This window comes from Hyaena hyaena, unplaced genomic scaffold (assembly GCF_003009895.1).
Source record: "Hyaena hyaena isolate Hyena2069 unplaced genomic scaffold, ASM300989v1 scaffold_190, whole genome shotgun sequence".
Lineage (NCBI taxonomy): Eukaryota > Metazoa > Chordata > Mammalia > Carnivora > Hyaenidae > Hyaena > Hyaena hyaena.
In genome coordinates this window covers 1,865,939-1,890,334 of record NW_024080822.1, presented here as the reverse complement: position 1 = coordinate 1,890,334, position 24,396 = coordinate 1,865,939, and the positions used below count along the sequence as shown (strand labels likewise).

Genomic DNA, 24,396 nt, shown 5'->3' with positions numbered 1-24,396 from the left:
AAGAGGTTAGAGACCCGGCCAGAGGGGGAGGGGAAAAAAAAGCCCCAAAGGCTGAATTTCAAACCAAATGCCTCTTCCTTTCATTGTTTAAACACGCGGCTCTGTCTAGCTGGAGTTCTCCCGTGGGCGAATCCCCCAAGCCCAGCCCGGCCTGGCCACACGCAGCTGCCCGCGATCCCACCCCATTCTCCTCCCCCATTTCAGTGCCGTCACTGAACACTCAGCCACCCTCGCTGTAACCCAGGAGGCGTGTTCCGGTCTTTCGGTTTCCCATAGACCAAACACAGAGGCCCGAGTGCCTTGCGTAGGCTTGTGCCCTGCACGGTTATAACCCGGGTGGTGCTGTGTGGGGCGCCTGGGGGGCTCCAGCGTCGCGCCGAGGCCCAGCGCGGCCGCTGCAGCGAGAAGCCCCGGGTCCCCGCTGGAGCGACGCCGGACGGGGCCTGTCTGCCGCCGCAGGAGGAGCAAGCGGGCCGGGCGCCACCGCTTCTCCGCTTCGCGCGGGCGTTCCCGGCGGCCGCAGCTCCTCCCGGGACCGGCGCGCTTGAACTCCGGGCGTTGGCCCAGCACCTGGTGCCTGTCGCCCTGCCAGTCCGTCCCGGGGCGCAGCGGCCCGGCGCGCGATGCTGGCGCTGTGGCTGGCGGGCTTGGGGCCGAACCTGCTGTTGTGGGGCGCGCTGGGCGCCGTCTCGGTGGCGGGCGCCGCTCTGCTCCTGAACCTCCTGCCGATGCTGGCGAGCTACGCGCGGCAGTGGCAGCAGACGAAGGACCTGCCCACGTTGCCCGGCTGCTACCCCTTGGTGGGACACGCGCTGATGATGAACCCAGGAGGGAAAGGTGAGAGACCGCCCCTCGGCCGCCCCCACCGACACCCGGGGGCCGGTGGGCTCCCGGCCTTGCGCGGAGCCCCCCGCCTCCAGCAGGAGGCGCAGGATGCGGGAGCTTCCCAACATCCCCGCCCCCGGGCTCAGCCGGGTCCCGGCCCGCCCGCCTGCTCAGCAAGCTGCTTCGGGGAAAGAAGAATCCGTCACCCGCTGGAGGGTGGATTCCCAGCTCTGTCCAGTTTGCTCTTATGACACCTGATAAAATTGCTCGTGCGTTTGTTTCACATCAACTTTTTTTTTTTTTTTTTTTAATGTATAGGCTGGAACGCAGTATGTGTAAGCTCGGTCCTTCTGCGTCTTCTCTTCCCACTTCGTAGCTGTCGCTATATCTCTAAACACTGCCGCCTTCTCTCTTTGGCTGTGAAAGCCCTAGAGCAGAAAGTTCCCTGGACCAGGGCAAATACCTGAAACCAGTCGTGTTCTCCTCCACCCGCCCCTGCCCTCCGGAAAATCAGGGACTAGAGATGCATCTGAGGCTTTCCTCCCTCCCCACATCACAAGATTTGACCACAACTTTCTACCCTTCTTGACCTTCTTATTTTCGTTCTTTTAAGGAAGTTAGGTAATAACAGTAAACTATGAGAGCAGGGCCCTCTGGAAAACTCAACACAGCAAGTTTTAAAAGCCTTCTGTATTAAACAGTGAATTGTTTTGGTTTTTTGTAGTTTTTTTTTTTAACTAATACCAACTTTTTGAGGGGATTGATTGATGTTTTGTCGAGGAGAGGGGGAAAAGCACTGTGAGTTAGAAAGTTCTCGTAAGTACCTGGTTTTACAGTCACTCATTAGGGATAGTGAATTAGACCTTAGCACTCCGTTTTTATGGGTGTGTAAATTGGGATAGCCAGAGTTGAAAAGATTTGCCCAAAGTGACAGATTCTAAAATGAACCAAGGACCACAATCGAGTTTCACCTTCGATTAATTGTAAATAGCAGTTGAACATGAAGTCCAAAACTTGAAGTATTAATTCTTTTCTAGCTCTGCCCTCTCCCACCCCCACACCCCTACCTCCCCCCTCCCCCAGCCGCCATGCTGTTATTTCAACCTCACAGAAATAGATAAGGCCTCATGGGGCGGGAGTGGGGTTGTGGGGTGTTTACAAAAATACTGAAAATGTTTCCTGGCAGAAGAAATCCAAGTTAACTTTTCACCAACTAAACATCAATGTGACTAATGTTTCAACTCATCCAATGCCGCATCTAGATATATGAAAACTATGTTTGTAAAAATCATCTTGGTTGATACTAAAAACAGAGTTAACCTCCCCTTCTACCCTGAGACTTGATAGTATTTAAGAGGAATTGTGTAAATATAGAGATCTCTTATCCCCCAACGAGAAATAATATCCTTAAGAAATCTCATAGTCTTTGGGGGATTTTTTCTAAAAATTTAAATCTCTAGTGAATGAGACCTGTTTCAAAATAAACTGACTTATTCTCCCTGGAGTTACTTTCTAAGTGAAAAGAATGACAACATACTGGCTTTTACAAAGGGATTTTTTAATCCATCAACAAGTACTGGATTTTGGCATCAGGCAAAGCTTTGCTCCACTTCCAGCTTTGCAACCAAGTTGTTTAAATGTGAGGAGTTGTTTAAAACTCTCTAAAGGGGAAAGAGCAAGAGATGAACTACAGTAACAGCCAGAAAACATTGAACAAAATGACGGTATCAAGAATTACTTGAAATCCCGGGCGCCTGGGTGGCTTCGTTGGTTAAGCATCCGACTTTCGCTTAGGTCATGATCTCGTGGTTCATGGGTTCGAGCCCCGCGTCGGGCTCTGTGCTGACTGCCAGCTCAGAGCCTGGAGCCTGTTTCAGTCTGTGACTCCCTCTCTCTCTGACCCTCCCCTGCTCATGCTGTCTCTCTCTCTCTCTCTCTCCTAGAAATAAATAAAAATATTTTAAAAAATTACTTGAAATGCAAATAGACTGAATTCTCCAATCAAAACATATAGTATGGCTGCATGGATAGAAAAGATCCATTTTTATGCTGCCTACAAGAGACTCACTTCAGACATAAGGGCACACACAGACTGAAAGCGAAGGGATGGAAAAAGATGTTTCATGCAAGTGGAAACCGAAAGAAAACTGGGGAGCTGCCCTTAAACGAGACAAAATAGAGTTTAAAATAAAGACTGTAATAAATGACCAATAGGGTATTCCATGATAATAAAGAGGTCAATCCACTAAGAAGACACAGCATTTATAAATATATATGTACCTAACATGGAAGTACCAAGATAGGTAAAGCAAGTATTGAAAGTCTCTAAGTTAAAGTTTTGTGCCCTTAACTTGTAAATTAATTGGATGACCGTTATTTTAAGGATTAAATTCAATGCATGCTATTTCTAGATCACTGTCTAGGGCTTGGTTAGGGTAAGTTCCTTAATCTTTAGTCAAACACGGGGCTCTCCCTTGTGCCCAACATTGAGCTAAACAAAGTGGTTGGTGTCAGGATATTCTAAGATACATTCCCTGTTCTCAGTGACCTTGTCTCTTATGCAGAGGCTGTGCTTTTGATTTTGCAGCCACTGTTCAAATTCCAGCCTCAGTAATCTCCACCTGGAGTCCTGCTGTTGACTTTTCATTGGCCTTTCAAACCAATTTCTTGCTGTTTTTAGTCCATTATGTCAACACCTGCCTGCCCTAACTGTTCACTGATATTGCACCTGATACCTTCAAACCACAGGCTCAGACTTGCATCTCCTCTATCAGATCAGATGAGGCAGGCAGTTATCATGAGACATGGCATTTTGACACTGTTGATTTGACCCAGCTCTTTTCACAGCAATTTTTTTTAATGTTTTTTATTTATTTCTAGGAGAGAGAGAGAGAGACAGCGTGAGCAGGGGAGGGTCAGAGAGAAAGGGAGTCACAGACTGAAACAGGTTCCAGGCTCTGAGCTGGCAGTCTGCACAGAGCCCGACGGGGGGCTCGAACCCACGAACCGCGAGATCATGACCTAAGCGAAAGTCAGATGCTTTAACCAACTAAGCCACCCAGGCACCCCCACAGCAATTTTGACAACCATTTAGACCAGGAGACATTTCAAAGCAATCTGATGTAATGGTTAAGATGGCACACTGTAGTGTCTTGCTGCAGTAAGTACAAAGCCAGGTTCTACCGTTTATGAACTCTGATATTTGGCAAGTTTCATCAATTGTGACAGTAATAATAGTGTGTTTCCTTTACCTATGGTGAGGCGTAAAAATGCATCAAAAACCCTCCCTCTAGCTCTGACATGTAATAACTTGCCACTGTAAATGAGTATGACCTGATGGGTGTTAGCTATTTTAGGATAATTATTACTACATTTTGTCCCCATGAGGACCAGTAAATCCTCAGACCTAAGCTCCTCTTTAAGCAACCATTTTGTTTTGTCTGGTATTACAAAAGGGACCGTGTCCCATCGTGATAATCTCCTTGAGACCAAGGATTGGGCCCTTTGGAGGGACTCGTTTCTTGTACGTTATCTTACTCATAATTAAATTACCCTCACAATTCAATCATTATATATTTTAATAGGGACTGTGTGGTTGACTTTGAAGATGTGAGAGACCTGGCAAGTGTTAAGTTACTTGCCCAAAGTAAACAAACAAACAAACAAACCCAGAAGACACCATAAGGAACTCATTTATAATGAAATATTTTCTCCCAGAATTTTTTCAGCAGCTAATTTGTTACACGGAAGAATATCGGCATCTTCCACTGCTAAAACTCTGGCTTGGGCCAGTACCACTTTTGGCCATTTATAATGCGGAAAACGTGGAGGTGAGTGTGTGGGAAATAGGGTCACGTTTCCACTGTGTATTTGGTGGTGTGAGTCTCATCAAAATAAGGATAGCAAAAATGTTCTTATGTTGTTTGAATTCAGTATATTGAGCGTTTCCCTAAATATTTTTGGCAATGTGGGGGCCATTTAATACTTTAGACTATTAGACTTTAATATAGTCTAAATATGGGGGTGAGTAGTAGTTTCTAGATATCTGTGCATCTCTTCTATCAGGCCCAATATATTCTCCTTTTCTGGAAAGTCTACATGAGGATATAGTTTCATAGAAACACAAATAGATTATTTCACAAGGTGAGCACATGTTACCTGCCAGCCACCATTTTCTGAGTCTAAAAATGTAAGACTAATAAAGTATGAGTGTTTCTCTCAAGGTACTCCGAGTCTCCTAGCCATTACAAATTGATTATGCCAAGTTGATTTTCTTAAAAAAGAATGCTCATCTGATATTGATAAGTCAGATGTCACTAATCCACACTATTGAAGTTACTGCTCAAAAAGTATTTTTACTTTACTTTTTACTATTCTTTTTACTTAGTATGACACTGGATTGTCTTGTGGATTGATGAGGATTTGGGTCAGGGAGTAAAAATGGGGTAAACAGCTTCTTTGCGTGGAACAAAAAAAACCCCAGAATTTCCTAGGCAGTAGTGCTGGGATATGTCTTTCTTAGTTACTGCTGTGACAATGTTGGATTTCTCTCGTGCCACACAGTAGCAGCCTGGTTTAGAGTAGATAATGAGGGTACAGGCATAGGATTTCAGCCACGGCTGACTTGGTGGGAGCAGGTTTGGTGTGTGTGGGTGGAGAACTATCCGGAATGCAGAACTGGAGCCAGGAGTCTGGGCACCATTTCCTGCTCAGACCTGAATGTTCATCCCTTCTACCTCACTTGGATTCCAGGTGATCTGATCACACTCATGGCCTTCAGTGTTACTTACATGCTGGGGACACTCAAATATGCACCTTCTAGTTCATGTCTTTATCCTGAGCATTATACCTGCTTTCAGACCATGGCAACTTGAATGTCTTCAAGTCAACATGTCCGCAAATGAACTTGTGACTTTTATCTTCCTAGACATGGTCGTCCTTGGGTTCAACTACTTCCTCTCTCCCACCCCCCTACTCATAGTCAATGGCTCCTCTTGGATCCTAGTTTGTGGTAGGAGCCAGGACATCATCCTAGACCTTTTCCTTTCTCTCAACTCCATTTGGTCCCCAAGACTGAATGACAGTTATCTGTTAAACACTCTACTTGACATTTTTAGAGGCACAGGAATAAAAATGAATCACAGAGAAATAATAGTTATGAGATGTTACTTTAAAAAGTAGTGTTCCGGGCACCTGGATAGCTTAGCGAAGCATCTGGCTTCGGCTCAGGTCATGATCTCATGCTTTGTGAGATTGAATCCCGCATTGGGCTCTCTGCTGTCAGCACAGAGCCCACTTCAAATCCTCTGTCTCCCTCTCTCTGCCCCTCCCCCACTTGTGTTTGTGTGCGTGTATGTGTGTGTGCACACATGCATTCTCAAAAATACACATCAAAAAAAAATAGTTAAAATGGTACATTTTTTTAAAAAAGTAGTAGTGTTCTAGTCACATACTCTTACAGCTGAAATTGCTTTGATGTCTATATATCTCTCAATTTTTTTTCTCTTTCCGAGGTAATTTTAACGAGTTCAAGGCAAATTGACAAATCCTATATGTACAAGTTCCTCGAACCATGGCTTGGCCTAGGACTCCTTACCAGGTATGTCAGTGTCACTTTATAAAGCTGTGTCATAGAATCAGTTCCTTCCATAGGCAACTTGTTATGTCAGGAGTTGGCACAAAGTCATTTTCCATCCCAAGACTATGCTACCAGGAAGTATGGGCAAAGCTGGAAGGAAAGATCTGGAGAACAGTGGGCTCTGACGAACAGGAGTCCAGCATGTATGGTAACCTGTAGCCATGGTACTCAGTAATGGTGATGACCGGTGTTCTAAGAATCAGGTCCTGGTGGACAGATGGAGTAAAGGAAAGGAGAGTTTGGATCAGGCAAATCTTGAAAACCCAGTGAAAAAAGCAGTAGCCCCAGCTAAGTGTATGGAGCACAAAACCCCAGTCCTTGAGCTGGCATCCAGAAAGGACTCCTTCCTCTGAGAGAAGGCCTATGAAGAGAGGGCAGGACCCTGTGGGGTCTGTGAAGAATTTGAAGATAGTAGAGATCAAAGTAGAACCGTAGACCATCGGGATCATCTGAGGACTAAGGTATTCACAGCGGGGAGACAAAGTATTCTAACTTTAAAACTCAGAAATTTAGAAAAATTTATAAATTTTTCAACTGTCATGAGTGCTCTTTTAAATACTAGTAAGTTTAGAAAAAGATCTAAAATATCCACATTCTGTAACTATATACGAATCTTTGTCTTTCTGACCAAAGCATCTGAAAACCTGTAGATTAAGCTCTTTCAGGAGAATTTTGTTGACTTGGCTAAATTTACACTCTGTTTCCGCTCTTGCTCCTCTTTTATCTGTAACCATGTATTGTATTTCTAGTACTGGAAACAAATGGCGATCTAGGAGAAAATTGTTAACGCCCACTTTCCATTTTACAATTCTGGAAGATTTCTTAGATGTCATGAATGAACAAGCAAATATATTGGTTAATAAGCTTGAAAAACATGTTAACCAAGAAGCATTTAACTGCTTTTTTTACATCACTCTTTGTGCCTTAGATATAATTTGTGGTAAGTCTCATTGATTTGTTTCTAAAGTTATGGTGTTAAGATAGCATGGCCCACACAGAAACTAACATTCCAGTGGGAAGGCAAAGGAGGGGATCGGAAAGGCTATTGGATTTCTTTGGGGTGGTCCCGTTGTCCCTGCTAAGGCTTTGGGCAGGAGAGTCACAGAGCCAACGTGCCAGGAAGGTCAGGGGGAAGGAAGACGCAGCAGGGACAGGAAGTAGATGATAGAAGAAAAAAGGGGGAAAGAGCAATTTCAAAACCTCTAAGAACTGAACAGGACCTGTGTCCTTTTTTTAAGTGTCGGTCCCTGGAAAACGAACACAGGATAGGTGCTTGAATTGAATGGTTGCTTCTTGCCTCTGTATTACAGAAACGGCGATGGGGAAGAACATTGGTGCTCAAAGTAATGGTGATTCTGAGTACGTGCAGGCAGTTTACAGGTAAATGACGTCCTTTGGATTGTCCTTTTTTTTTTTTTTTTTTTTCTAGGAGAGACAGAGAGAGACAGCGTGAGCAGGGGAGGGTCAGAGAGAGGGGGAGTCACAGACTGAAACAGGCTCCAGGCTCCGAGCTGGCAGTCAGCACAGAGCCCGACGCGGGGCTCGAACCCACGAACCGCGAGATCATGACCTAAGCGAAAGTCGGACGCTTAACCGACTAAGCCACCCAGGCGCCCCTTGGATTGTCTTTAAAATGGTTCTGAGGGCTTTAAAAATTATTGCTAATAATTTGTGAGTATCTGTCTCCTTGTTTCAAAATGAAACTTTATACTAAAATTAACCCAGTCATTGAAGCATGTATTTTACTAGTGGAGGAACAGTTTTGTAAATGATGATTACAGATGCTGTAATTTAAAAGGATTATTTTATAACATGTTGAGAGATTACATTATGATACTAAGTGATAAAGGCAAAATAATTTTTTAGTATGATAGCCACCAGGCATGAAGAATTATTTATAGGAAGAAGGGTACCTGGGTGGCTCAGTCAGTTAAGTGTCCAACTCTTGATTTCAGCTCAAGTCATGATCTCAAGTTTGTGAGTTCAAGCCTTGTATCAGGCTCTGCACTGACAGAGCAGAGTCTGTTTGGGATTCACTCTCTCTGCCCCTCCCCCATATGCTCACTTTCTCTCTCAAAATAAATAAGTAAACATTTGAAAAACATGATTTCTAGAAAGAAAAACTGGAAGGCGCTATACCAGAATATTAGCAGTGATTATTACTGGTTTCTATATGCACATCTCTTTTTCTTATTGTCTTTTGCTTTTGTTCTTCATTCTCATTTCCCATATTTTCTGCTCTGAATATTATTTTTTAACTGCAAGAATCAGTTTTACTTTAAAAATGGCTTGAAGTTATTCAGCTATTAAGAGTCAGGGCAAGCAACTGACACATGAAAAATGTTCAACATCACTCATCATCAGGGAAATACAAATCAAAACCATAATCAGATGCCACCTCACACCTGTCAGAATGGCTAAAATTATCAACTCAGGCAATAACAGGTGTTGGCAAGGATGCAGAGAAAGAGAATCTCTTTTGTGCTGCTGGTGGGAATGCTAACTGGTGCAGTCACTCTGGAAAACAGTATGGAGGTTCCTCAAAAAATTAAAAATAAAACTACCCTACACCCTGGCAATTGCACTACTAGTTGTTTATCCAAGGGATACAGGTACGCTGTTTTGAAGGAGCCCATGCACCCCAGTGTTTATAGAAGCACTATCAACAATAACTAAAGTATAGAATGAGCCCAAATGTCCATTGATTGATGAATGGAAAAAGAAAATGTGATTTATATATACAATGGAGTATTACTCAGCAATCAAAAAGAATGAAATCTTGCCGTTTGCAACTACGTGGATGGATCTAGAGGGTATTATGCTAAGAGAAATTAGTCAGAGAAAGACAAATATATGACTTGACTACTGTGAGGATTTTTAAGATATAAAACAGATGAACATAAGGGAAGGGAAGCAAAAATATTATAAAAGCGGGGGGTGGTGGGACAAAACGTAAGAGACTCTTAAATATGGAGAACAAACAGAGGGTTACTGGAGGGGTTTTGGGAGGGGGGATGGGCTAAATGTGTAGGAGGCATTAAGGAGTCTACTCCTGAAATCATTCTTGCACTATATGCTAACTAACTTGGATATGAATCAAAAATAAATAAATAAATAAATAAATAAATAAATAAATAAATAAAATTAAAACTAAAAGAGTCAGGGCCAGGATTTGACATATCCTATCTTTAAGTTCACTGCTCATTTCACTTTATTTTAATAAACGCTTCCTGAGCATCTATAACCTGCCATTCACTGCACGAGGCGCTGACTAGTTTTATCACTGCACAGCAGGAAGAATAGCAGGGAGACACGCATTGAAAGGGATAAATGTAAACATAAATTCTAATAATTGCTTAGAAAGAAAAGATCAAGTTGACATTAGCAAGGTAAACAAGGATATGTCCTACGGATGAGAGGTCAGGAAAAGCCTCTCTGAAGAATTGGTGTCTAAGCCAGTCTTGAAGGCGGAGATGATGCAGGGGCCTGGCTGCTGTCTCGCTGGAAATGACCAGGGAGGTACTCAGGACAGCTGTGTGACACATGGGTATTCGGTGAGCATTTCTCTGCGGAAGGGGACAGCCAGTTGTTATCTGTCACTCCGGAGGAGTGATGAAGCAAATGAGTAGATACTAAAAAGAGGCAGATTTCATCCTACTGTGTTATCCAGAAGCCACAGTGGCCCTGGGAGGTCAGGAACTCTTTCTGGAGAGACAGGAGCAGACATCAGATGGCCACCTGATACAGATGTTTTATGACAAATTCTTCCTTCTGCTAATGAAACCATTAAAGTTTTAAGCTTCATTGGGTATGTAAAAGCCCATGCATTCATTGTTGAGCATAAAGGACAGAGCTCTTCGTAGCCTTTCAGAGAAGTCATCCTCATTCCCATATGTTTTCCCCATTAAGAGCAGGCATTGAATAGGTGCTAAGGAAATACACATTTCCAGGGTGTCAGTTAACGTATTTTTATCCTATTTACAGGATGAGTGATTTGGTACATCGAAGAATGAAGATGCCTTGGCTCTGGCTTGACTTTTTGTTTCTTATGCATAAAGCAGGATGGGAACACAGAAGGAACCTAAAAATCCTACATAATTTTACCAATACTGTAAGTCTTTAATTCACGTTTTTAGTTTTTATTTATTTTTTTATTTTTTTTTGGGCGTAGCATCCTCACTCCTCTCGGAGCATTTTTTTTTTAATGTTTTATTTATTTCTAGGAGAGAGAGACAGCGTGAGCAGGGGAGAGTCAGAGAGAGAGGGAGTCACAGACCGAAACAGGCTCCAGGCTCTGAGCTGGCAGTCAGCACAGAGCCCGACGCGGGGCTCGAACCCACGAACCGCGAGATCATGACCTAAGCGAAAGTCGGACGCTTAACCGACTAAGCCACCCAGGCGCCCCTAATTCATGTTTTTAGTGTGGTAGAATATACACAAGAGAACACTTTGCCCTTATGGCCATTTTCAGTGTCCAATTTGGAGGCTTTAAGTACATTCACAATGCTATGCAACCATCACTACTACCCATTTCTAGGACTTAAAACAATTTTTTTAATGCTTATTTATTTGAGAGAGAGAGAGAGAGAGAGAAAGAAAGAAACAGAGCATGAGAGGGGGAGGGGCAGAGAGAGAGAGAGAGAGAGAGAGAGAGAGGGAGACACAGAATCCGAAGCAGGCTCTGTGCTGACAGCTCAGAGCCTGACCCGGGGCTCAAACCCAGGATCCATGAGATCATGACCTGAGCTGAAGTCGGTCACTTAACCGACTGAGCCACCCAGGCGCCCTGCAGGACTTTCCTAAGTCCTAGATTTTTGTGTTTTGTTAATATACCCAGTGTAAAATCATGGAGGCTGTGTCTCATAATATTCGAATTGAATAATGGAAAAAAAGGCAACATGATTACACTTCAGTTATGTATTTAGTAAATATTAATTAAACAGTTGCTAAGTTCCAATTTGCCACGTGTAAGAGACATAGTAATGAGTTTGACATGTAGGTTTCCTACTCTAAGATAGGTTAGTTCAGTAAGAGAGGTTATCTATTAAAATGGCAAAATGAGATATGAACTATGAATATTTATGAGCAAACAGGGTGCTATGTTAAAAGAACCTAGATATGAGTATTATAAGAGTCTCTGGAAGATGTTTGTATTAGACAGTAGTTTTCAAAGGCAACGAACCTTTATAGTAGTATTTCAATTTAGAAAAGGTTAAAATTAACTGGATATTCCTGTTTCCAATTCAAAAATTACAAAGTGATGTTGTTTTGGATTAAGATGTCAGTCTGTGTCAAAGATGAATACAGGGCAATCACCAGGGCGAGGGGGCTGGCCAACAGTTTGTATTTTATAGGCACACTTGAGTTTTTCCTCAGCTGTCATGCATTAATATCAGTATCAATATTTAATGAATTCCTAATTGGAGGAACAATATTATTCATTTGATTAATATTGAAAATTATATCCTGAATGCCAGGCACTAGGGTTCAATCAAGAAGGCTTGCCTTCCAAGAACTTAGGATCTGTTCTTTCAAACTACTTAGTAGCAGGTTTGGTCAATCGCCTGATGGGAGAAAAAAGTTGAAGTGTGTAGCCAAATGAAGTTTGTGGGCTTTAATGCTTTCATTCGTTCAACAAATAATGAGTGTTCTTAAAATGCCAGGCAGTGTTCTAGAGGTTGGAAAGATATCAATGAGCAAAGACAAGTTTGCTGCCACATGGTCATACATTTGAATTAGAAGTGAAAGGCACTAAATAGCAAGTATAACATAATTCCAGATGGCAAAGGAAATGAGAAGACGTAATGAACGGTTAGGAAGATAGTGCGTAGGGACTGGCATAGCAGTGATCAGGGAAGGTCTTTCTGATCGTGCGACTATAAGCAGAGACTTGAATGAAAGGAGGGAGCCAGCCATGCTGAGGAGGGAGCAGTCTAGCCAGAGGAACAGCAAGCAAACAGGAGAACTTACCCATCAACCTGCCATTTCTGTCCTTCATTACAGCATGTAATTACAGTGATGTGCAATTAGTCTAGTATACAATGACTGAATTTTCTCTAGCGCCTATGCTTTTTTCTCAATGGCTCATTCAGATCTCTAGGCTGAGAGATAAAATGCCATAAGATGTTAAGCTTGACTATATTTTTACAAGAGTGTAAGTTATTATTGAGATAGAAAGGATAGGAAAGGTTTAGAAAAAATTGGTTAAAAAAGCTAGGATATTTTTAAAGAATTTTTTTATATTTATTGAGAGAGAGAGAGACAGAGCACAGGCAGGTGAGGGGCAGAGAGAGAGGGAGACACAGAATCTGAAGCAGGCTTCAGGCTCTGAGCTGTCAGCACAGAACCGACAGTGGGCTCGAACTCACAAAGGTGAGATCATGACCTGAGCTGAAGCTGGATGCTTAAGTGACTGAGCCACCCAGGTGCCCCAAAGAAGGTAGGATATTTTCATAGGAAGGCATATTGTTAGGTTATAACAAATTCCAAACCCAAGCGTATGATGGTTTAAATCCTAGGTCATCTCTGAACGGGCCAAGGAGCTGAAGAGAAATGAAGAACACAGAAGTGGTGATGAGGACTCCTCCCCCTCCAAAAATAAACGCAAGGCTTTCCTTGACTTGCTTTTAAATGTGACTGATGATGAAGGGAACAAGCTAAGTCATGAAGAGATTCGAGAAGAAGTTGACACTTTCATGTTTGAGGTATTTTATATCGTGTTATTTTCAGGTATCGTTAAATTTCCAATTAGTTTTTAGAATCTATAACATTAGTTTTGAAAGTGTAATGTAATTTTAAAGTAGCTTAATATAGCTAAGAAACAGTCATCAGATTAGCATTAAAATTTACCCAAGTTAAGAACCTAATTAAGTATCAGATCAACTTCCATGTTCAGAAAAACATTTGATTCATGCTGAGTACAGCATAGATGCATTTTTTTTCCCCTCAAGAAAACCTAAGGTCTGTCAGAATTTTCCAAGAAGACCAGCCAGAAATTGCTGTGTTCTCTATATTGCTTCACGCCTTCTTTTAATCTCTGAAACCCACTAGTCCGTGTCTTCACTCCTTCCTTTGAAAGAAGGCTGTTTGCTTCCTGCCTCTCCCAGTGAGTCCTTAGCTGCTGCCCTCCCTAAGGAAGAGAACAAGAGCCGTCCAATGGATAATTTAACCAGTTTGTGATTCTAAAAAAAGATTTCTGGTCTTCCAGTAATAACAGTAATAGTAAAAAATGGAGCTTTTACAAAGAGAATTCTAACAAACTATTAAATATCACATGGAGTGAGTCTCTCAATATATGGATTGCCAAATAGAGCTAGATAAATGGTTTTTATAAGCACCACATGGTAATATATTGGAAGTGGAGGAGACCAAAGACATCCACCATTTTCTTTTTTTTTTTTTTTTACAAATGGTTTATTGTCAAATTAGTTTCTACATAACACTCAGTGCTCATCCCCACAAGTGCCCTCCTCCACGCCCATCCCCCCCCCCCCCCCCCCCCCCCCATCAGTCCTTCAGTTTTTGTCAGCATTCAAGAGTCTCTCATGGTTTGCCTCTCTCCCTTTCCCCCACCATTTCCCCCCTTCTTCTCCCCCTTGTTCCTCCGTCAAGTTCCTCCTAATCCTCCTATACGTGCAAACATATGATATTTGTCCTTCTCTGCCTGACTTATTTCGCTCAGCATAAGACCCTCAAGGTCCATCCATGTGGCTACACATGGCCAGATTTCATTCTTTCTCATTGCCATGGAGTATTCCATGGTATAGATAAACCACATCTTCTAGATCCATTCATCTGTTGATGGACACTTAGGCTCTTTCCATGTTTTAGCTATTGTGGAGAGTGCTGCTATGAACATTGGGGTACATGGGCTCCTATGCATCAGCATTTCTGTATCCCTTGGGTAAATTCCTAGCAGTGCTATTGCTGGGTCATAGGGGAGTTCTATTGTTAATTTTTTGAGGAACCTCCACACTGTTTTCCAGAGGGGCTGTACCCGTTTCCATTCCCACTAACAGTGTAGGAGGGTGCCCGTTTCTCCACATCCTCGCCAGCATCTAGAGTTCTCTGATTTGCTCATTTTAGCCACTCTGACTGGTGTGAAGTGGTATCTCAGTGTGGTTTTGATGTGTATTTCCCTGATGAGGAGCGATGCTGAGCATCGTTTCATGTGTCTGTTGGCCATCTGGAAACATCCACCATTTTCAGTGGCTCAGCACATGGTCACTGTTATGTTAGCTGCTGCCTACAGCCCTCTAGGTGTGATGTTGGAGCGCATCCATCCTTTCTTCCCCAGAGAGGTGGGTCTGCATCCTGTAGCTGAAAGCAGATGGTGTTAAGCCTCTGTAGACTTGAGCTCTTCTCTGGCTCTGTGCTCACTGGCCCTATGAGATGCCTCCCATCTTCCCCAGTCTCTGTTGTTGCTTTCCTATGTGTACAGCAGAGAGATGGGCTAAGGCGGTGATTTTAAACTTGTTTTTTGAAACAGAGCACTTTACTGAAAAGGAATTTTCTGTGGAAAATCAACACCCACTGAGCTAAAAAGCAGAGGTGTTAAGCATGTAGGCTCTGGGGCCACGGCCCAGCCATAATCTGTCCTTGAGGTATAACCTCGGCGCCTCATAGAGGCTTCCTGGGCCTCAGTGTTCTCGTTGTTAGAGCAGGGGCCTTGCAGATTAGATTCGTGATTTTTTTCAAGTGTACCAGAAAGTGTGCCCAGGAAGCATACAGCAGATCTTGGCTATTATTATTTGATGTTGAAGTGGAGAGACCTTCTCACTTCTCCGCCCTGTAGGCACACGAACGAGTGCCCGCACGTGCACACATACACACACGAGTGCACGTGGCTGCACACACATAAACACGGGTGCACACGCATGTCCTGTCATCCTGCACCTACACATATGTGCATTTATGGGGCATACAAACCTCCCTCCACCAGGGACCTCTCCCCTTCATGAAAACAGCCAGATCAACGATCTCTTCCAGTTTTAACAATTTTTGAAATTCTAAGGTTTTTTTCTTCATGGCATCAAATGGGAGGCAAACCACAAACTATCACGTTGTGACCTAACGTGACCGCCTCCGTGATGTGGGTGCAGGCTGTGGGGGCCATGCCTTTCACTGCCTGGGAGCCAGAAGTGGGCTGAAGGTTTTTACCCCAGCCCTATCCCAGCAGTGCGCTCCTGTGAATTCTGTGCTTTGCTCTGCTCTGGGGAGCAGACAAAATGAAATAGGAAGTTGTGTCACGGTATTTGATCTCTAAAATGTGAATTATAGTATTAAGTATTTGGTGAAGTTCTTGGGAAGAATAATTACCCTAGTTTCTGGAAAGTGCTTAGTGTTTTGCCTAGAACTTGGTAAAATTAAATGAAACTCTTTACCAACTTCTTGCTCTGGAGAATATTACTTGCAACTGCCTATGTGCTCCCTGGTGTCCAGCATCAGTGGGTAAAGCCTACCTTTCAAATAGGGACAGTGGAGAAGTACAGATGTGGCACGTCGGCTCAGAAAAGCCAGACTTTCCCCCCTTTTAAATTGTCTGGCATACCCCGCTCTTTGGAATGCTCCCTTATCGGCACAGTCGAGCCACTTCTCACCAAGTAGACTGTTCCATGTCACGATGAAATGCCTGTCCAAGCATGAACCTCCACCTTGAAGGAATTGTTTTATATGTGTGTTTGTCACCAAGGTGAGGTGCTGTATGGGGTGAATTTGTTATGTTCTGGAGTCACACTGCAGCTGTCAGATCCAATCCAAGATGGAGTCACCCTGCCTAATCTTCTCAATACAACTCTGTTCTTGAAGCCATGTTTCTTCTCCCCTTTGTAGGGCCATGATACGACTGCAGCAGCAATAAACTGGTCCTTGTATCTATTGGGCTCTTACCCAGAAGTCCAGAAACAAGTGGACAGTGAACTGGAGGAAGTGTTTGGTATGTTTGGCCCCAACATTAGCTGCTCTCTACGTCCCACGTCCAGCAAAACAGATGCCATTCGTGCTCATGAAGGATGTGCTCTAGGACCTGTTGTAAAGACAGTGTAATAAGCAGGAAGGCTCCCTCATAGCATCCCTTCCAGTACCGTCTCCTTTGCAAGGCCTCCCCTGTTCACTTATAGGCATTGGTCAACTGCCTGGCATGTGACCACACTGGGCTAGATGCTCGGAGTGCACAGACAAGTGCTACTGTCTCCAAGGACCTCGCTGCTTTGTAGACGAACCAGCCGTTGTGCATAACATATCGAGTCCTGGCTGTGCACCTGAGTGATAGGAAGAAGGAGCTGTTTTGGAGCAGCGAGGAGCAGGTGATGTTAGAGAGAGAAAATCCAGGAGACCTGTTTCCTACAGGATTGGGTCTGGCCACAAATGAGAGGAAAGTTGGGTTAAGCTGAGACGGCATCATTTCTGTTACACAACCAGCAATCTGCAGGTGACGAGTCCTAGGCTGACGTCAATGGGGGTGTCATCAGGCTCCCAGTCTTGCTTTTTCTCTCTGTTCTTCGCCATCATGGCTTTTGTTTCTTTGATTATTATTCCAGGTCTTGTGTGTATCTTCAAGACAAAAAGGAAGGGGAGGTGGGGAAGAAGGACACGCTAGTTTCCTGTGCCTGCTCTAATAAACTCTACAAGCTAGGTGGCTTAAAACAACAGCAATTTTTCTTCATAGTTCTGAACACCCGAACTCCAAGATCTGTATGGCCGAGCCTAAGTCAAGGTGTTGGTGGGGCTAATATCCTTCCTGGAAGCCCTAGGGGAGCATCTGTTCCTTCCCACTTCTGGCGGCCACCAGCATATCCCTTCGTTTATAGCCACATCACTCAAATCTCTGCCTCTATTTTCATACCACCTTCTCGTGTGTGTGTGTGTGTGTGTGTGTGTGTGTGTGTGTGTGTGTGAACTCTCTCATCCTCTCTTAAAAAGACATTTGTGCTAGCATTCGGAGCCCAGATGAATAATCCAGGATAATCTACCCATTTTTATATCATTAACTGAATCAAATCTATAAAGGCATCTTTTCCCAAATAAGGTAATATTTATAGGTTCCAGGGATTAGCCCTCGACATACATAGGAGCCATTGCCAGATGACCACACAGGCGCTATGCATTGTGCCATTGGCTTTATCCTTTGTTGAATTACACATCACATGGCTCGCATAGCTGGGAGGAGAAAATGAAAGATTGGGTCAGCCAGCCAGCAAAGTGGTATCTTACACAGTTTCATAGAGAAGAGAAGTGGGGAAGGCAAAAAGCAGGAGAGGGAGAGGACAGTGGCACAGAAATAGAAAAGTTTGGAGGACAGTAGTGAATAGTGAGGGACAGCTAGCATTTAAAACATATGGTACAATGTATTGAGAGATGAGGTTGGACACGTAGTTTTGAGTTCAGATTGTGTGACAACTGGACATCTCAAGAAGGAAGACTTTATTTTGTAGAATGGAGACAATCTAAACTTTTTGGCTATGTTTCTATGGCCATTTTATTTTTTTCTGTATTGATTTTAATTCTCTCATATTGCTTGTGCTGAGTAAATTTGCAAAAGGTCACAAGTGTTTTTGGAATACATTCACATTTTGTGTCCTCTGCAGTGTCTGGTTCATTGCTGTCGCACTTTTTGCTACTGATCTCGCATAATTAAAGCACCATTATTATTAGATGGTTTATTCCCTGCTTTTCATGTTTTCTGCTGATCACCCCTCACGTTTTCTTCTATCCTGCTTATTAGTGCTAAAATTTAGTGAGCAACTAATCTTCGGGTATTGAGTTGCAAGTATAAATTCCTCTTGTTACACATAAAATTAACCATTTATCTGTGTGTGTTTTATTGTAACAGACACTTATGTCTTGTTCATGTTTAAAACTGAGCTTCATCGTTTCCCTCCAGTGAAACAAAAATAAACTTTAAACAGGGAGAAAATTTCAATAGAGAATCTCAATCCCAAATAAGGTCTAACAGGCTCGCCAAGTCTCCCATGGAGTGGTAAGGCTCAAGGCACTAGGAGAGGATTTTATTTCCTAAGTGTCATGTTAAACTCTAAAGATGTCCATTAAACATCACAAACGTGCTGAAAGAGAAGCCGTGTTGTCAAGATGCCCACTCCACCAACCCAGACATCTCAAACCCACCCTTCCCTGATCTAGAAATGCATTAAAAAAATATTAAAACCAAGAGAAAGTAAAGTAACCAGATACATGTTGGTAAATGCTAACTGTGTCCATAGTCATGTAGAGACACAAAGTAATCTCTGAGCCCAGTGCTGAGGAAATGGAGGAAAAGAGCTAGAATTCTAGGCACTACCACACAGGGACCAGGAATCCATCAGCTTCCAGCAGAGCGAAGAGAGCCTAGAGCTTTTCTTTTTTACCCACATGTTTATATGAAGTGTTGGTTGAGGCAGAAAAGGGTAAAAATGAATTTGGAACAGAAAATGGTAGAGTTTTTCTCCCCAGTGTATTGTGTTCAAGGTGTTGCTCCCCACCCCCTCCAAGTAAGTTGAGAATCATGGTGTAAAGGAGAGGAAAGAGACTTCAAGAACAGCATGGCTGAGTACAAGGGGGCTGGAGAATTAAGACAGGAGATTGGAATCCATCAGTTTTCCATCCATCATCCTCATCATCTTAGGCTTCAGCCTCATTCTATTCTTCATTAGTATGTTCTCTTTCTCCTCCTCCTGCATCCCCTTCTCCATCATCCATGGCAGGAGCCAAGTAGTATCGTAATTGGTTTGGCCAGATGTCATCTTGGATGTCCCTTCCTAACTCCTCTGTACCGGCATCAAGATAGCTGGTAAACCAGAGAAAGAAACTCTCTGATTCCTCATGCTCCATCTTCTTATGGCTTTATTCTCCATTTGATTTGAACATTTCATCAAATCCTTTCTGACGCCCACTTGATTTCAGTAGATTTTGAAGACAGATCACACTCTCATCTAGATGAAATCCTTCGGGGAGAACTTTATTTTTGAAGGAAGGATTTTTTAATCAAAATGACCATCTATTCTATAATCTGAATTAATATCTTCAGAATCTGTCACTTCAACTCTGGTCAGATAATGCAGTGCCTCTTTATCTTCCTCTCCAAGTAATACAAAATCTGTGGATGGTTGACAGATGTTGTTACCTCCATAATTTGGGATTTTGGCAATCAATTCCAACTTCCTTTGAAAACATGGTCAGTGGTGTTATAGTTCTGTTCTGCTTTCAAAATCTCTCCACTGGCTTGTTCCTTAAGTCCATCTGTACTCATTTTGAACAGTTGATCCTTGCTATTCTCTGTCTTTCTTTGGTAAGTCCAGGGAGGTTGATGTCTCTTCTGGCCAGGAGGCAAGACAATCTTAGTTTCTTTGTTTGACAAAGGAGCAACAGGCAATGTTGTGGGGAAATCCAAGAATCTGACTCAAGAGAAGGTGCACATCTGGAAGCTCTAAGAACTCAAAATTAACCATTTTAAAATATATGATTTGGTACATTCACAGTGTTTGACAATTGTTACTCTAATTCCAAAACATGTTCAGCACCCCAAAAGGAAACCCTGTACCATTAATCAGCCAAACCCCATTCCCTCTTCCTCCAACCCCTGGCAGCCACTAATTTGCTCTGTCTCTGTGGATATACTTGTTCTGAGCCCTTCCTACAAATGGAATCATATGGTACATGACCTTTTATGTCTTGTTTCTTTCCCTTGGCACATTGTCTAATTTTATTTTGATTATGTATAATATTAGAAATCCTACTTTGGCTGTAGGTATATAATATTCAGTGTTTTGATTAATTCCTCATTGATGTCCCATTCCGCAAGCCTATTTAGTTTTTTTCATTGTCATCTCCTGTATTTGCTTTGATCAGGAAAGTCTGATCGTCCTGCTACTGTAGAAGACCTGAAGAAACTTAGATATCTGGAATGTGTCATTAAGGAGAGCCTTCGCCTTTTTCCTTCTGTTCCTTTATTTGCCCGTAATCTTACTGAAAATTGTGAAGTTGGTAAGAACTCTATGATTAGGATAGTAGGGAAGAAGGGTTTTTTAATGTCTGTCTTGCTCCATTCTTACGGCCTATCGCCTACTTATTGACAGCGGGTTACAAAATTGTGAAAGGCACTCAAGCAATCATCGTTCCCTATGCACTGCATAGAGATCCAAGGTACTTCCCAAATCCTGAGGAATTCCAGCCAGAACGGTTCTTTCCCGAGAATTTGCAAGGACGCCACCCATACGCATATGTGCCCTTCTCCGCTGGACCCAGAAACTGTATAGGTTTGTATCCATCAGAATTGGTTTGATCTTTCCCAGCACATGTGGTAGTGGGTCACTCAAAATAATTTCTTTGAGATGTAGTGTCTCCTAGGCTATAGTCCTTTAAAAAAAACTGGTTTCTTTTTTCCTCCACTTCACTATACATTATTGTTTCAAAAAAGATTGTCATAAAGTATAATTGTTTGCTAGGGCCACCATAACAAAGTGCTCTGCACCGGGTGGTTTAAACAACAGATACTTATTTTCTCATACTCTGGAGGCTACAAGTTTGAAACTGAAGCATCAACAGGGTTGGTTTCTTCAGAGGTCATTCTAAACCTTGACTTATAGATGGTTGTCTTCTTCCTGTATCTCCCCATGGTCTTTCCCGTGTGTGTTGTATCCTGATCTCTTCTTTGTACAAAAACATTAGATTGGATTAGGGTCCATCCATATGACCTCATTTTAAGTTGATTAACCTCTGTAAATACCCTATCTGAAAATATAGTCAACATTCTGAGGTACAGGGTGGGGTTAGGGCTTCAACCTATAAATTTGGCAGTACGTAATTCAGTTCATAAGATAAAGCACAATCAGTTTCATGGTAGAGTTTTAAAATGTAGATTTTGGACCAATGTTGAATGTATTTTATATGATAGAAAAATTATTTGTAACAGTTGGTTATAGATAACCTAATATCTATGTTTGTTGCTTTTAAGAATGGCATTTTGCAAAACGGAAGCAAAGAGTGTTTACCATGTGAACAGCTGAAGAACTTAAACAAAATGAATGTATATTGCCATGTGTTATGCACATTTAGATGGGCTTTATGGTCTCTAGCATTTTATCATCCATGTAAATGCAGGCATTAGTAAACTGAGGTCAGATTTAAATGGATGAATCTGAAGCACATTTGGTGACTCTGTAGTAAAATAAATTCAAGGCCCAATAAGAAAGCCATCTCTTAGTGATTCTCATGCTTCGATGATCCTAGAACTCATCTGGGATTACTGCTAAAACACAGATACCTGCTCCACCCCAGCTCTTCGGCTGCACTGGGTCGGGGCAGGGAAGGGGGCTTAAGAATCTTCATTTTTAACGAACATCGCAATTAATTCTGATTCTCCTTATTGTGAAAGTATAAAATTGCTTGCTTCCTCTACTAAGAGTGGTGATTTCTCACCTTTGAGATATATGTATATTTAAAGTAATGCTATTTTCATTAACTTGAAGGTCAAAGATTTGCCATAATGGAAGAAAAGGTCATTCTTTCCTGCATCCTGAGGCATTTTTGGGTGGAATCCAACCAGAAAAGAGAAGAACTTGGTCTGGCAGGAGAGCTGATTCTTCGTCCAACCAATGGCATCTGGATCAAGCTGACAAGAAGAAATGCAGATGAATCCTCACCATAGTACTAGGCTGGACCCTTGTCATGTGAAAGGTCTTTCTTGAAGGAACTGGATTTACAATTTCTAGATCTGGCCTCAATACTCTTAGTCCCTAGACCTATTTTTTTTTCTGGTCCCTGCTTCCGTTGGGATCAAGTTCACCAAAGAGTTTTTATATTTTAATCACCACCATAGATCTTAACCCTAGTCTTGATGCCCAAAGTAGGGTTAACTACTAAATAAACAGATGACAAGTTTCTCAGCAGAAGGATCCATAGGCCAATTCAATTCAATTGGCACAACCAAAGGATATAATTTAATTGAGATTCCGGAACTTTTTAAAGGTATTCTTATTGACTGGGAAACATGTATATACATGTATACATATGCACTTAATTTGAAAAGGGTAATTAAGTACTTAGACCTAAGAGGCTTAAGTATATTACCTAGAATTGATAATTTGTAAGTTGACTCATAAGTTCTGTTCTTGTTTCCCTTTTACCAGGTGCCAATAGCCATTATTTCATTATTCATAGCATCACAACTAGGCTTATGTATCCTATACAGGTGGGAAAGATTCCTCTTGGTAATACCCAATCCTCCACAGTGCCTCACAGGTTTGAGAAATGGCTGTTGGAACAGGAAGGACCTTAGAACTTTTTTGTTCCCTTTTTGTAAAGGGTTTGAAATCAATGAGAATGTAAGTTTCTGCCCGGAGTCACACCACTAGTGGGTGCCAGGGCTGGAAATAGAGGTCTGCACATCTCTCCATTGCCAGCATGATGGACTTCACTGTGTCATGCTCTTACTTTATGGACCTCAGGTCTGTAACTAGATGCATCCTTAGAACACAGATTTTTCTGCCTCTAATTTTGGGATATTCCTTCTAGAACTCTTCCATCATTAAAAGAAAAGAGAAGCCACCCATCTATATTTAGTAACTCAGGAATATCTCACTTAGTTTAGGATTAGACTTCCAGCAAATTCAATCCTCCAGAACATACCTATCAAGCTGATAACTGACACACGTTCTCTGAGTTTTAATTCCATAGGCAATATCTCTATCCCCTCATTCAGTGACTTTAAAAACTGACTTTTAATAAGCATAATATGATTGTTTCTTCAGTTTTCCCAAGGCATAGCAGATAGAAGAAACAAAGTAAGAGGATAGAGTTTATTCTTTAATGGCTATCAAAGGGAGAGATTATAAACCAAAGCCATTTGTGAGCACTTCAGGTGAGTCATTTAGGACAGGGTCAGCAGCTCTACCCACTTTATTATCCCAGGGAACCCAGTTCAGACAACCCAGTTGCTAAGCTGATGACAGAAAGTCAAGGAAATATATGATACAGTTGAAAAAGATTCATAGCATATGCTTAGCTTTGTTATCTAGAAAGTGGGTGTATGTAGAAAATCTTATTTCCAGAGAACTATGGATAATCAAAGTTTTATTCATGGAAATTAGTATTATTTCTCAATTTTATATATTTAGATTGAAAAGGTGCCTTTCTCTCTCTCTCTGTCTGTCTATTCTTCCTTCCTTCCTTCCTCCCTCCCCCTCCCTCTCTTTCAGTGGTCCTGCCCTAGATGTGAAATTAACTTTAAAGTAAAATACTCCTTAATGTATTTTTGGCCTAAGATCTTCATGTAGCCCCAGAATAATTTGTTATTTGTGTTTTAATTGAGAATTGGAAATTCTCTTAACCATGTTACAGGTGGAATGGTCTGTGGTATCAAAATGCAGATGCTGATTTTTTTTTTTTTAATAAGAGGATGATCAAGTATCTGTGAGGCTATTACTTGTCTAACTACGGCTTGAAAGAGATATCTCAAGAAAAATAAATTACATTTTAATGACGAGTGCTATATTTTATTCTGAGAATCGATGTCATCTTGAAATATAGATAGCTTTAAAAGACAAATTAGCAGGTGACAGGTTCATAATGAGTGAGAAAGGAAATAGCGCTTTTGAACTGCTGGCCTCACTGCTATTCAGACTTTCCAACAAATGTCCCTTGTGCCCTTATCATAGACTGATTCTGAGTTTTCCTGATTCTGAAGAATTAAGTGGAGAAGTAGAAATCCCTGCACATTTTTCTCGGCTGATAGCAGCAAGTGAAATCTAGAGAGGCCTGGGAATCAGCAAAACCATGAGCATCATTGGATCCCAGCATATACAGGCTAGAAACCTCTCCAGGTGAGGACCTGGTGAACTGACTGATGCTGTATTCATTGTCACAGACTGAGGAATGTCCATTTCTGGACCAAATGATCTGTCTTACAATGAAAGAGGTGCTGCACATGTATACACACACAC

At 42.2% G+C, this 24,396-nt stretch overlaps 1 protein-coding gene across 2 annotated transcripts; it reads left to right on the top strand.

Annotated features, from left to right (window-relative positions):
- Positions 1 to 284: 284 nt before the first annotated feature.
- LOC120237797 (cytochrome P450 4V2) lies at positions 285 to 23,936 on the top strand. Of its 2 annotated transcripts, none has more exons than XM_039241223.1 (11): positions 285 to 837; positions 4,543 to 4,655; positions 6,339 to 6,424; positions 7,213 to 7,403; positions 7,774 to 7,843; positions 10,448 to 10,574; positions 12,982 to 13,167; positions 16,295 to 16,397; positions 20,306 to 20,440; positions 20,533 to 20,712; positions 21,925 to 23,936. In XM_039241223.1, exons 1-11 carry the CDS (start codon positions 624 to 626, stop codon positions 22,101 to 22,103), a joined length of 1,584 nt encoding a protein of 527 aa, XP_039097154.1. In that variant the 5' UTR covers positions 285 to 623; the 3' UTR covers positions 22,104 to 23,936. The 2 variants fall into 2 exon arrangements, with proteins under 2 accessions (XP_039097154.1, XP_039097155.1); XM_039241224.1 differs by having other exon boundaries at positions 801 to 837; positions 4,410 to 4,655.
- The last annotated feature ends 460 nt before the right edge of the window (positions 23,937 to 24,396 follow it).

What these genes read in the sequence shown, in the direction of transcription:
- LOC120237797 (XM_039241223.1), top strand. Translation starts at nt 624, where the DNA reads ATGCTGGCGCTGTGGCTGGCGGGCTTGGGGCCGAACCTGCTGTTGTGG. An exon ending in TGCCTTAGATATAATTTGTG is followed by an intron (nt 7,404 to 7,773) that starts GTAAGTCTCATT and finishes TCTGTATTACAG; the next exon opens with AAACGGCGATGGGGAAGAAC. An exon ending in TACGTGCAGGCAGTTTACAG is followed by an intron (nt 7,844 to 10,447) that starts GTAAATGACGTC and finishes TCCTATTTACAG; the next exon opens with GATGAGTGATTTGGTACATC.